Source organism: Sinocyclocheilus anshuiensis, unplaced genomic scaffold (assembly GCF_001515605.1).
Source record: "Sinocyclocheilus anshuiensis isolate Anshui unplaced genomic scaffold, SAMN03320099.WGS_v1.1 scaffold931, whole genome shotgun sequence".
Classification (NCBI taxonomy): Eukaryota; Metazoa; Chordata; class Actinopteri; order Cypriniformes; family Cyprinidae; genus Sinocyclocheilus; species Sinocyclocheilus anshuiensis.
The window spans coordinates 33,207-45,365 of record NW_015544187.1 but is presented as its reverse complement, the minus strand read 5'-3'; the positions used below and the strand labels follow the sequence as shown (position 1 = coordinate 45,365).

Here is a 12,159-nt window from a genome sequence, read left to right as displayed (position 1 = left end):
ATTGGGCTCTCGGGCGAGATCCCAATTCGTCAGTCACGACTGACGTAATGTCGAACGTGACTGACTGAAAGGGAACCCAAACTCTCATCTCTATCTATTATGTGTCTGTCTGTTTCCTCACTCTCATTCTAATTTGTCTCAACAGCTCTTTCTCTTTCTCTCCAGCCTCCCTTCGTCCCACTTGTCTGTAAATGTTTTTAATTAGCTGACTACAACCCTGATGACAGTGTGATGAGGAGAAAGAATGAGACTCTCTAATCGCTGTAATTAAACAACATCCCGCACAAGAGAGAAGGAGGGAAGAGACCTTGGCTCTCTCTATTCATACAGATGAAGTGACCGAGAGAGTGAAAGATGGAAGGAAGAGAAAAATGGAATACTGTTGGGAGGGAAAGTGGGAAGACTGTACATTTTTCAATGGTACACTCTTAAAAATAAATGTTCCAAAAATGTTCTTCACAGCACTGCCATAGAAAAAAAATGTTTGGGTTCTGTAAAGAACCTTTCAGTGAGAAGTTCTTAAAATAAACATTTTTTTCCTAGTGTGAAAAATATTTTCATAATCTAATGTTACGTCCAGAGACGTGTTCTTTATTGTTATGGGACATTACAAGAGCTGCGTTTTCTTGCATTTGTGTTTCTCTCTCAGTTTTCCCTTTGGCTCCTCCTACTCAATCCATCTGGCAGGTAGCTGATTGCCCCCAGCTGCGGCTGCTTACCAGTCAAGAGAGAGAGGCAGCACAAAAGTAGAGAAGAAACTTTTCCCCAAGAACTTTCCCCAGAGCATTGTTTTTGTCCTGCACAGTCCCCAGTTGGTTGTTGCAAATTACATTCTTTCTGTTGAACTATAGTTGCTTAACTTTCTACTCTTTGGTATTGTATTGCTTGTTTTGTTTTTTTATCTATTGTGGCGATTGTCTCCAATGTTTACATTTGCAGTTAAGTGTGTAGATTAATGTTATTTACCTTTATTAGTTTATGTACAGTTTATTAGTTACTTTACTGATTGTTGGTTTGTTTGTTTATTTGGAAGCTGTAAGGAGGTGGGTGCCATTTTTGTTTAACTGATTTCTCCTGTTTTGGTTCTAGAAAGGGATTTCGTTTTTTTTTTCTTTGGTAGATTATTTAGAGGTTTTACCTCCTTAGTTCAATTACTTTGTTATGTTGGCCTTGCCCCCTCCTGAAGCCATTGCTTCCCTTTGCATTTTTATTACAATACCTTTTCTCTGTTCCATGAACTGTAAATAAAATTCTTGATGCTAATTTGTTTGGTTGTGGTGATGTGGCAGGGCTCAGACTAATGCTCTTTATTTTATTTTTTTTATGTCCTCCTATATCCATAGACTCATGTGGGAGATCTTTTTTTTCCACTATAAAGAACCTTTTGTGCAATAGAAAGGTTCCATAGATGTTAAAGGATCTTTATGGAACCATCAATCCCAATAAAGAACCTTTATTTTTATAGCAGTAAGAATGTCTGGAATTTATAAAGCCATTTAAAATTCAATAGTTATATTCAACAGCTACAGTTGACTGTACCAACATAATATATCTATATACTTTATATAAAGTTATGATGGGTCAATGACAAAAGATTTTTAAAATTAGAAATTATGTGGGGAAAAAAATCTTTAAATATCTAGTTTAAAACATGTGCCAAGTTCTAAGAAATGCAATCTTCATTCTTTATATGAAATTATAAAAAATAATAAAGTTAACTTTTTTGGGGGGGGGTTCACACGTGAGACTGCAGCCAGGGCCCTTCTAAACTATGAGTAAACAAGTAAAAATTATTATATATAATATATTTTCCAAACACCACAGATGTTTGTGCACATCCTAATCATTATTTTCAATAAATCTAAATAAAAAAAAAAGACTTGCCATTAGTACTTAGTAATATTTTTAAAAGAAAATATTATTCCAAACTACTTAACCCCCTTTTTTCCTTTTTTCTTTGTTACAAAATCAGGTGGTTATACCACCTGGACAGTTTTGACTTTATGCCTACAAAAAACATCAAAATCATTTTGAATATAGAAATTGAAAACTTTATCACAGAAAAGGTTAATTCAAGAGATTTTAAGTATGAATTACACTGCATTAAAAAGAAATAAGGCATGTCACTGACCCTTAAACCCATTATTAAAACTACAATAATAGTAGTTGTTTTACCAGGTTTTAAGGTGCTCGTACCTGTACTGTTCTGGATGGTTCTAACAGTAGTTGTATTTCGAGGTGGTGAGATGGCTTGACGTGTCGCTCTCTCCTCTTCTTCCTCCTGCGAGCAGCCCTTTTCAATGGCCCGCACGTAACTGTGGCTCCTCATGCGGAAGCATCCAGACCCCGGCAAATCCAGAGCATCCACAGCCTGAGACTCCATTTCACTGAACACACTCTCACACACGGCCTCGATCTGCCCGTTCACTTCCACCTCGCTCACCTGCAGGGGGAGACAACACATCACCACATACTGTCATATTACCCCTTTACCCTCCTGTCATGGGATAGTTGCATATTTTTAAACACTCCTGACTGAATGAGCAGCTTTCAAGATGTTAGCTCAAGGCTTACTAATGTACAATGACTTTAAATCATTGTATTAAGAAGGCAGAGGATTCTAGTGAGATCATATGAAGTTCTGCAAAGCTCTACAAAAACACATTTTACTTTTCACGCTAAACTTAGCCCTGGATTAAGGTGAGTTTTAACCCTAAGCAATATTTCATACATTTTGAAAGATGACTTTTAGTCCTGCGTTATGAAAACCTGTTCAAGAATTGCAGTAGGCATACTAAAGGTATATGGTATGACGACACCACGAAGGGGTGTGAAATACTGAGTTAACCAAAGATTAAAATTAATAATTTCAAATTTGAAAAACCTAAATATTTTTATAATAGTCAGTCATTATAAAAAATGTATTCACTTTTAAAATGCAAAAGTATTTTAACATAATATATACGTTTGATTCATTCATTACTCCATTTTTATTTGTATAGAATATAAATTGTATTATTTATATTATTGTTTTTTTAGATATACTTAGAATACAAAATTAAAAAATGTAAATAAAACATCATGCATGAATAAATTATAAAACGTATATATTGTTATTATAATTTAACTAAATTAATATATGATTTAGTTTTAAAGTACAAAAAAAAGTACTACACAGTGGATACCTGCATTCACAATCTAGGGTCCTTTGTTGCCATATTAACCTTTTTTAGTGTCGGAAAAATGTCTTTTATTTCCAGAAATATGTTTAAACATCAAGCAAAAAATTTGACAAAACACAAAAGCAAGAAAGAAAATCACAAAGAATAAAAAACACAAGTGTATTAGTATGTTTAAGAGAGAAAATGTGATGTTAAGGGTGATTTTTCTAGACGTTAACATAGATTTACTTCTAATCAACTTAATCACATTGTTTCAGCTTAAAATGTCATGACACCCTAAATACCAAAATGAGTAAACACCATAGTCGGAATTAGTAATAGGTTAAATATTGATGTAAGATCGATTGTTGGGGGATGTGCAAATGTGCAAATTGTGAGTCCTGAGATGTCATTTGTCATGTAGGCTCAGTTTAACCCTCTAACAGCCAAGCTGCATCTTAAATAATAAGGGTTAAACACACTAAAACAGGAAAAAAAAGAGTGCAGAGGGGAGGAAATCTGTACAAGTGAAAGCAAAATCAGGTGTGGCTGCATCACTATTGCTCTTTCTATACTACAGCAGTGAAGCTGAAGAAGTGTGATTGGATTTACACAGAAACTTATCAGAGGACGGGGTCTCATGATTTAAGGTTGGAAAGGAAGTGGAAACAATGTTTTGAGCATTATGTAACTGGAGAACTAATAGTGAGTTGTCATTGGAGGATAGACAGCAGAGTGTTTGCCATTGGCTAAAGGAGACTACAGGGAAGCAGGCACTAAGATTTGCAAATCATCTAGTAGCAATAAAAATCCCAAAACCCATAGAGAAACACACCTACACCAACACATATGTATGCATGTACACACATACAATGCCCACACATTCACTATACACATGAGGGACCAATGAATGTTGGTTTTTTGGTGAGCAGACTGAGCTTTTTGTCACCAAAATGATTGATGTATCCTAAGGGAGCAGAAAGGACACACTTTCACACATATATGGGCAGTGTCTTTTTCGCGGGTGGGAGGAAGCAGCTCTCTAATGGCGCTTTTCCACTGCATGGTACGGCACGGTACGGCTCGGTACGGTTCACTTTTGGGGTGTTTTCCACTGGGTACAGTACCTGGTACCTGGTACTTTTTTTAGTACCACTTCGGTTGGGGTTCCAAGCGAACCGTACCGTTACCAAAACGTGACGTGTAAACTCTGCTGATCACGGATTGGCCGGAGAGAATCGTCACTACCTGCGTCACTGAACTTGCGACACAAACACAAAAGAACCGCTAGATTTAAATCAGCACAGCCAGCGAAGGATCGAATGCAACTGTTTTGAATGAACGCACCTTTTTTTAACAACCAAAAAGTGGCTGTTCCCCCTGTTGAGGAAGTACAGACGTTGCTCTCGTTGATAGCAGAGGAGCGGATCCAGTGAGAGCTTGATGGGGCGACGCGGAATGAAAAAGTTTTTTAGGAGTCGCGGCAGTAGAGGCGGCGCAACTATAATGACATGTGAATAATCCCGCCCACTCTAAAGCGATACTAAACTGCAGTGGAAACGCAAACCGAGCCGAACCGAGCCGTGCCGTACCGTACTGAGCCGTACCGAGCCGAGTCGTACCACGCAGTGGAAAAGCGCCATAAAAGGTTAGGGCTGCTCTCTGTCTGAGTGAGCTGTCAGGCTCTGAACACTCACCTTAAAATTGTCCCGGTTGTAAACGCTGCCTGTCACCTTATCCCAGGGCTACAGAAGCTAATCTTGAAAACTCACCTTAAAATCCCATGGCAACAGACACTAATCCTGAAAATGCACCTTGAAAATCCCTTAGCTACACATGCTAACAAGGAAGAACACCACTTAAAATTGCTTAAAAGGCTTTACTGACCGTCAAGGTTTAAAACTAACAGTAAACATGAGAACTCATCTCCACAAACTTAATATTTTGTTACTAGCATACAGTATACTCCTCCTGTTAGCTATAACAGCCTAAAGCCCTGCACGGGCCTCAGATCTAGGCCTTAGCCTGGCCTTTGTCCGACAGCTTATCGAAATTCTCGGCCTGAGTCCGACTGGAGCCTGTGACTGTTTTTTTTCTCCTCCCCATTACACAGCTTACTGTTGCAGCCATTAAACTAGTTCCGTTTTGTTTTTAATGGCAAAGTGGTTATATTTATTTAAGTTTCTTTATTAAGGTAATTTAGAAAAACACAAGTTTTTGTTTTTTAAAGTGACGACCAAGCGGCCAGCTGCAGACAGTGAGTTGATCACGTTTGATCAATTTAGCCTTCTCAAATCAACACTTGACTTGCCTACAATAAAATCCATAGATATAAAACACTTCAAGCATATCATAATGTTAGTTTAAACGTTTAACCTAGATAAATGTGCGCTGTCAGGTGCATAGCCAAGTGTTTGTGTGGAGTGTGGAAGCTAAAGCGTGCTTAATGTCTGCAGGGCCGTCCTTAGCTGACGCGGAGCCCGGTGCGAGGTAGGGAGCGGGGTCCCCCTCGGTCCGTTCACAATCGCGTTCCTTGGTCCCCCTCGGTCCGTTTGCGATCGCCTTCTGGGGTGGGGGTGTCCCCCTCGGTCCGTTTGCCGCGGGGGCCGGTGCGACCGCACCTGTTGCACTCCCCAGCCCTGAATGCATAGAGGCTATAAGCTACTTGCCTCATAGACATGAGAACACTAGTTTATTAATAAATAATTAAAATATCTCCTTACTATTTTCCCGACACATTCATAGTCATTAATACTTTTGCTGGTGCTTTGCGGCAAGATTTATGCCTATGCTTGCGCGCGAATAGATTAGCTAGCCTATATATATCAAAAGGCTCATTATGGTTTAATATATGTTTAAGTAATTCAATTAATATAAACGAGCGATTAGTCGAATAATGGCTTAAATGAACGACTAGAAAAATATTTAGTCGGGGCAGCCGTAGTTTTAATCTAGTCCTCTTTTCTTCTATAACTCTTCCAGCTGTGCTGAAGGCACACTCGCTGCTATGCTGCTGGCAGCAACACTAAACACCGTGCGAGCCGGTCTCAATAGTCGCGGACGCGGTAACATATTTTCCATCACCTTAACTGATGAAAGTCTAAAATATAAAAAGAAGGAGAAACCTAAAACAGGCCCGATGCCCGGCCCACATGTGAGCTATATGACGTGAAAATTGGCCCGAAGCCCGGCTATAGGCTAGGGGGCATAAATAAGTCGGGCCCCATCGGGCTCGGGCTGAAATGCAGGGCTCTACAACAGCCCATTCTGACAGAGCAGAAGTTAAATTCGTTTACTAGCATGTACTTGTTGGTGATAGGGAAAATATATACTTTTGAGTAGTTTATTAGTAAGTCAGCCGTATTGGGACAAACTATTACATCATAAAACTGCATCTTGACACCACATATCCTTTTGTTGCACACAATCAACTGCGTCTGAAATCGCATAGTGAGTGGGTACTGCATTTTATAAAGCACTTACTTTGTGACCGTTAAAAAGGTATGTTCTGCAATATTATGAATGAAATTTTCGGATGTACTACATTCTTCATGTGTCATGTGACTTACGGCATCAGTTGCATCACTTATTGATTACAGATGATTATTAATCATGTAAACCCTTTTACTTCAACCTCTCTACTTACACATAACTGCCATTTTTGTAGTTTTTTTTTTAATTTATTGTGTTTGTAGTTCTAAACAAATCTGTGTCCGCCGTTAGAGTGTGCGTGTATCTGTAATTCAAAATTTCACCGGAAATAGAAAAAACATCTGGGTACCTTTGAGATATTCATTTCAACATACTACAATTTGGGGACACACTAATTCTGAATAATAAATAGAGCAGATTGCATGTGAATTGGGGTGCAGAAAAGAACTGTGTTTGGATATTTCTGGAAGCATCTAGCCAACTCTTGCACTGTCTGATATGGTAATCATTTTGGACTTGTACTGACATCTAGGTGTTTGGAGGCAGCATTACACAAAAACGCCAGTTTTAGTTACATACAGTGCTGTGAAAAGGTTTTTGCCCCCTTCCTGATTTTTTAATTTTTTGCATATTTGTCACACTTAAAAGATTCATATCATCAAACTGTCCAAACCTACCTGGCCCTACGTGAAAAATTAATTGCCCCCTCCTGTTAAATCATGAAAGAACTGTGATTAACAACATTATTTTAGAAAGCTGAGTTAAATTTCACTAGCCACACCCAGTCCTGATTACTGCCAGACATGTTGAATCAAGAAATAATTTAAATAGAACCTGTCTGACAAAGTGAAGCATGCTTAAAGAGCAACACATCATGCCGCGATCTTAAGAAATTCAAGAACAGATGAGAAACAAATATTCTGTGGACTGATGAGACAAAAGTTGAACTTTTTGGAAGGAACTTTTTGTAAAACCAACACAGCATTTCATAACAAGTACATCATACCAACAGTCAAACATGGTGGTGGTAGTGTGATGGTCTGGGGCTGCTTTGCAGTTTCAGGACCTGGACGACTTGCCATAATTGATGGAACCATGAATTCTGCATTCTATCAGAAAATCCTGAAGGAGAATGTCCAGCTGTCAGTTCGTGACCTCAAGCTCAAGCGCACTTGGGTTATGCAGCAGGACAATGATCCCAAACACACCAGCAAGTCCATCTCTGAATGGCTCAAGAAAAACAAAATTAAGGTTTTGGAGTGGCCAAGTCAAAGTCCGGACTTAAATCTGATTGAGATGCTGTGGCATGACCTTAAACAGTCCAATAATGCACGAAAACCCTCCAATGTGGCTGAATTAAAACAATTCTGCAAAGAAGAGTGGGCCAAAATTCCTCCACAGCGATGTGAAAGACTCATTGTCAGTTATCGCAAACGCTTGATTGCAGTTGTTGCTGCCAAGCGTGGCACAACCAGTTATTAGATTTAGGGGGCAATTATTTTTCATGTAGGGCCAGGCAGGTTTGAACAGATTTTACCTTTAATAAATTAATTCATTATTTCAAAACTGCATTTTGTATTTACTCGGGTTATCTTTGTGTAACATTAAAATTTGTTTGATGATCTGAATTATTCAAGTGTGACAAATATGCAAAAAATTATAATAAAAAAAACAAAACAGGAAGGGGGCAAAAACTTTTTCACAGCACTGTATGCCATTGTAGAAATGGTCTATTTGCAGTTAGTCATGATTAATTTATTCTGAGTAAAAGTGTGCAATAACAAGAGGGTAACAGAGATGAGTACTATACAGCTAGTCATGTGATCTCAAAATGGCGGCCCCCATAAGGCGACCCTCTCCCATGTAAATGAAACAGCTGTAAATAGGCTACTGAAATGACTATAGTTTTTGATATGACTGAAAAATTATGAGTGAACAAGTTTTGGGGGGTACATTTTTTTAATGAGGAAAATGTGTAAAAGTGAACTTTTAAGTTTATATATTTAAAACAGCTGTGGCAGCTAAAAAGTATACTTTGATAAGGTACAATAAGGTATGCGTACAGTGCATGAGGCATAAATTTCATCAAGGTAACAAGCACATACTGTATGTGCAATGCCAATTTGTTTTTAACCTTGTGAACTACTCAGCTTGCACATGCACCTTGAATTTTATTGTTGCACTGATTAATTTGTTCAAAAGGTGGCAACACTGAGCCAATGTTTCACAGCAAAAAATAAATAAAAAATTATTAATAAAAAAAGAAAATAATAAATAACACCAACAAACTACTAGAATAATGGAATAATGCCAACAAACTACTATAATTAATAGAATTAATTGAATCTGAATAACAGTAACAAATTACTAGAAAGAATAATGGAATAACACCAACAACAACTAGAGTCAGCAACAACAACAGACACCCATGTTAACGAACGATTGTGTGAGTGGGATAAGAGATACCCGTGGCTCTAATTTGAACGAGTACAAAAATATTTTCATCAGTCATAACTTCTAGACGGAAAAAGCACATAAAATGGACAAAGATTTAACTTTTTAGTGTGCATGTATCGACCGGCTATGTATGCACATGCTATCAAATGGCATTGTGTTCAGCTGTATACGTTCACTATTAATTGTGTCAAAACTGAAGTATACTTGGAGCTTTAGCCTTATTGTCAAGAAGTACACTAACTAGGGCACCTTTAACACAGTATTCACCAACATACAATTTGTGATGCCAATCCTAATCATCCATACCATACTGATAGTACGCAAATTAAACTTCGGAATAATGCATGGATCAAAAGATGATAATGAGATGATTCTATGAGATGACCAATGGAATTGAGCAAAAATTGAGTACTTGAGCAAAAATATAACTTCTTTTCGTTTGCATGTTTTCCTCCCCTTTGCAAACCTTCTTGAAGGCTGACGTTGAGGAAGGCTCTGGTTGGAAATCACCTTTAGGATCTGATCCAGGCCCAGTTGTTGTTTCCCACTGGTGTAAGATCAGTATCTTAATGGTGATTTCCACCAGAGAACGAGGGGCGATGACCAACCTGGCTGATGGTGCTCATGGCCCTCATGTAGCTCTCGTTTCGGGAGCGAAATTTGGGTGAGGCCAGCAGACCGGCCGGGTCCAGACTGTCCAAACTGCGGTTGATTGAAACCTCACTCACCGCTCGCAGGTAACTGTGACTCCGGATCTGCAGCTTGGGGGAATGGGACTCCGTACTGATCCTGCAAACAGAAAGAGAGCGAGAACAGGTGTACATTTAATGAGGGATGAGAATGAAATGAGAGGTGAGATTACTCTTGTAACTCACACTCATTCATCATGTTCCTTTGTTTTCCTCCAACAGAGATCTCACACTCATTACTGTTGACCTAAAAACAACTCGACCTGTTTATGTGTGTGTGTGTTTTAGTGTACTCTTCATATATCTGAGACCAATGTAAACACGAACTCCTCACAATTAGTACTAGCATTCAACTGTTTGTGTTTACATGTGGATGGACAATCCTTGAAATATGAACACAGAAACATATTAAAGTGCACAAACACACATTCTATCCCTCCAGGTCGAGTCAATCTTAATTATGGATGTGGCTCTTAAAATAGTATGCAGTTACAGCTAGAAAAAAAAGCACACATTAGTCATTCTTCACTGGAGTGAGGAATGTAGAGAGAGAGAAAGAGAGAGGGAGTAAAAGAGAAACAAAGAGGGAAGACTGCAGGAAAAGTACACGAATAGATTTAGAGGAAGAGACGACAGTGGATGAAATAAATTAAAGCAGCAAATGATGAAAAAACAACAAAATAGTAGAAGTTTGCTGAGGTGTACTATGAGAAGGAAAGCATAAAATTATATATTGTGGAAAAAATAGGACAATGCTCATTTATTCTCATTATATGCTGTTATTTCAGGAGCTCAGCTTTTTACAAAGACAGTTTTCACATGTTTTATGTTGTAGATAAATTATTTATACGTGTAATACATTGAAACTATTTAAGCATGTTTCAATTATTTAAAGCAAAAACATTATAGTTGATTTTAATATAAATAATGATTTTCAAAATGTTTGGTTTTGGTTAAAGTTTGGTCTGTTGCAGTATGACACATTATCATCAACTAAAATTGTATTACTAATCATATAAAATAAATGAATATTAAATATTAGCCACACGTGTCTTGACAAAAAAATTACTAAAAAAAGCTGTAAAAAATAAAAATTATAGATAGCTTATGGCTCAGGTTCCACATCTGTGGAATTGTTTTGCAGAAATAAAGGAAATATCTGTTTATAATGAGCACAGGCCTCAGGGGATTGCATATTTATTACATAACGCAACATTTTTTTTCTCTCGGTGTATACATGTGGTTGTTTAAATACACATGAGTGTATGTCTACTGTATTACTGTGTGTCTGAACAGAAAGTGTGTTTATGGTTCAAAGGTTTAGATATTTCCACTTTTATTAGATATTATTTATTATCAGCAGTTTCAAGTATGTGTGTACAGGAGTATATGCGTATTTGAATGTGTGTGTCCATTTCTGAGTTAAAGGCACAATGCTCTGATTATAAATATTCTATGCTGCAGCACTTCCTGTCAAGCAGAAAAAGATAAAGAGCACATCACAGGGACCCTACGCAGTGTTCGCCATTCCCTACACACTGAGAAGGGAATATCTGAAGAGTTCAAAATGCATTCATTTGGAACAACCAGGGCCGCATTAACCATTGGTCTAGGCGGGGCTGAAGCCCTGGGGCCCCAGCAAGGAGGGGGCCCGTGATTGGCTGTGGAGTAGATTGACAGACATCGGTAGCGCCGATCGCCAAAGCCCCACCACGCCCCTCACTTTTTAGCGCTATTATTTAGTGGAGTTTTCCATAAATTCCTTGCATTACCATTAGAAATGAAAACGTCACATTTGAATTTGTTTTACCAATCAAATGCATTTATTATATATTTTACTTTTGAACTAACTGTGCACGTAGCATATCTATCAGGTGATCACTGCGCCTAATGTCTGCATTTGCCTCTCTTCACTTCATTCTGGTGTAATCTAGAAACGGTCATGCAAAGAACAATCTTCGATAAGTAAAAATGTCAACTATTCTAAAAAAAAATAGTGAGAGAAAAAAATGAGTTAGTCACTAAATCCACAGCTAGTTTATTTTACTAAAGCTGATGATGGGGAGTGGGAGTTGTGGAACAGCAAATGGACCGGACATATGGAGCAGATAAAAACAGCGTCATCATCCCCACAGATTTTAGGTTAGTTTGATTATTAACTCGATAGATGTATAGTGCTTTTTGTGTTGAACAAACTCTATAGGGCTAGTATATTCGCTTATGGGTTGAGAAATTCATTTTGCGCGTCATGATGTAAGCTTTTCATTTAAATGCATTTTAAGCATTTTGGATTAAAAACGAATTTAACTGTTCTGGGACATTAAGCAGTGGGGCAGAATTCATTTTGGCAAATGCAGGCGTTAAGACGGTTTCTGATACGCGCGGAGCGCACTTGCTCGTACAGCGCCTGACTAAACTAA

General features: G+C 38.1%; 1 protein-coding gene across 6 annotated transcripts in view; it reads right to left on the bottom strand.

The window, feature by feature from the left end:
* The window catches only part of LOC107696491 (disks large-associated protein 1-like), an 85,351-nt gene that overhangs the window by 40,945 nt on the left and 32,247 nt on the right, over positions 1-12,159 (bottom strand). For 5 of the 6 annotated variants that reach the window (XM_016496837.1, XM_016496839.1, XM_016496840.1 and 2 more), the window contains exons 4-5: positions 9,659-9,839; positions 2,197-2,443 (exon numbers count right to left, since the gene is read on the bottom strand). In XM_016496837.1, coding sequence (XP_016352323.1) covers positions 2,197-2,443; positions 9,659-9,839 — 428 coding nt within the window. The remainder of the gene's footprint in view (positions 1-2,196; positions 2,444-9,658; positions 9,840-12,159) is intronic. The other variant, XM_016496842.1, reaches the window with a different exon arrangement.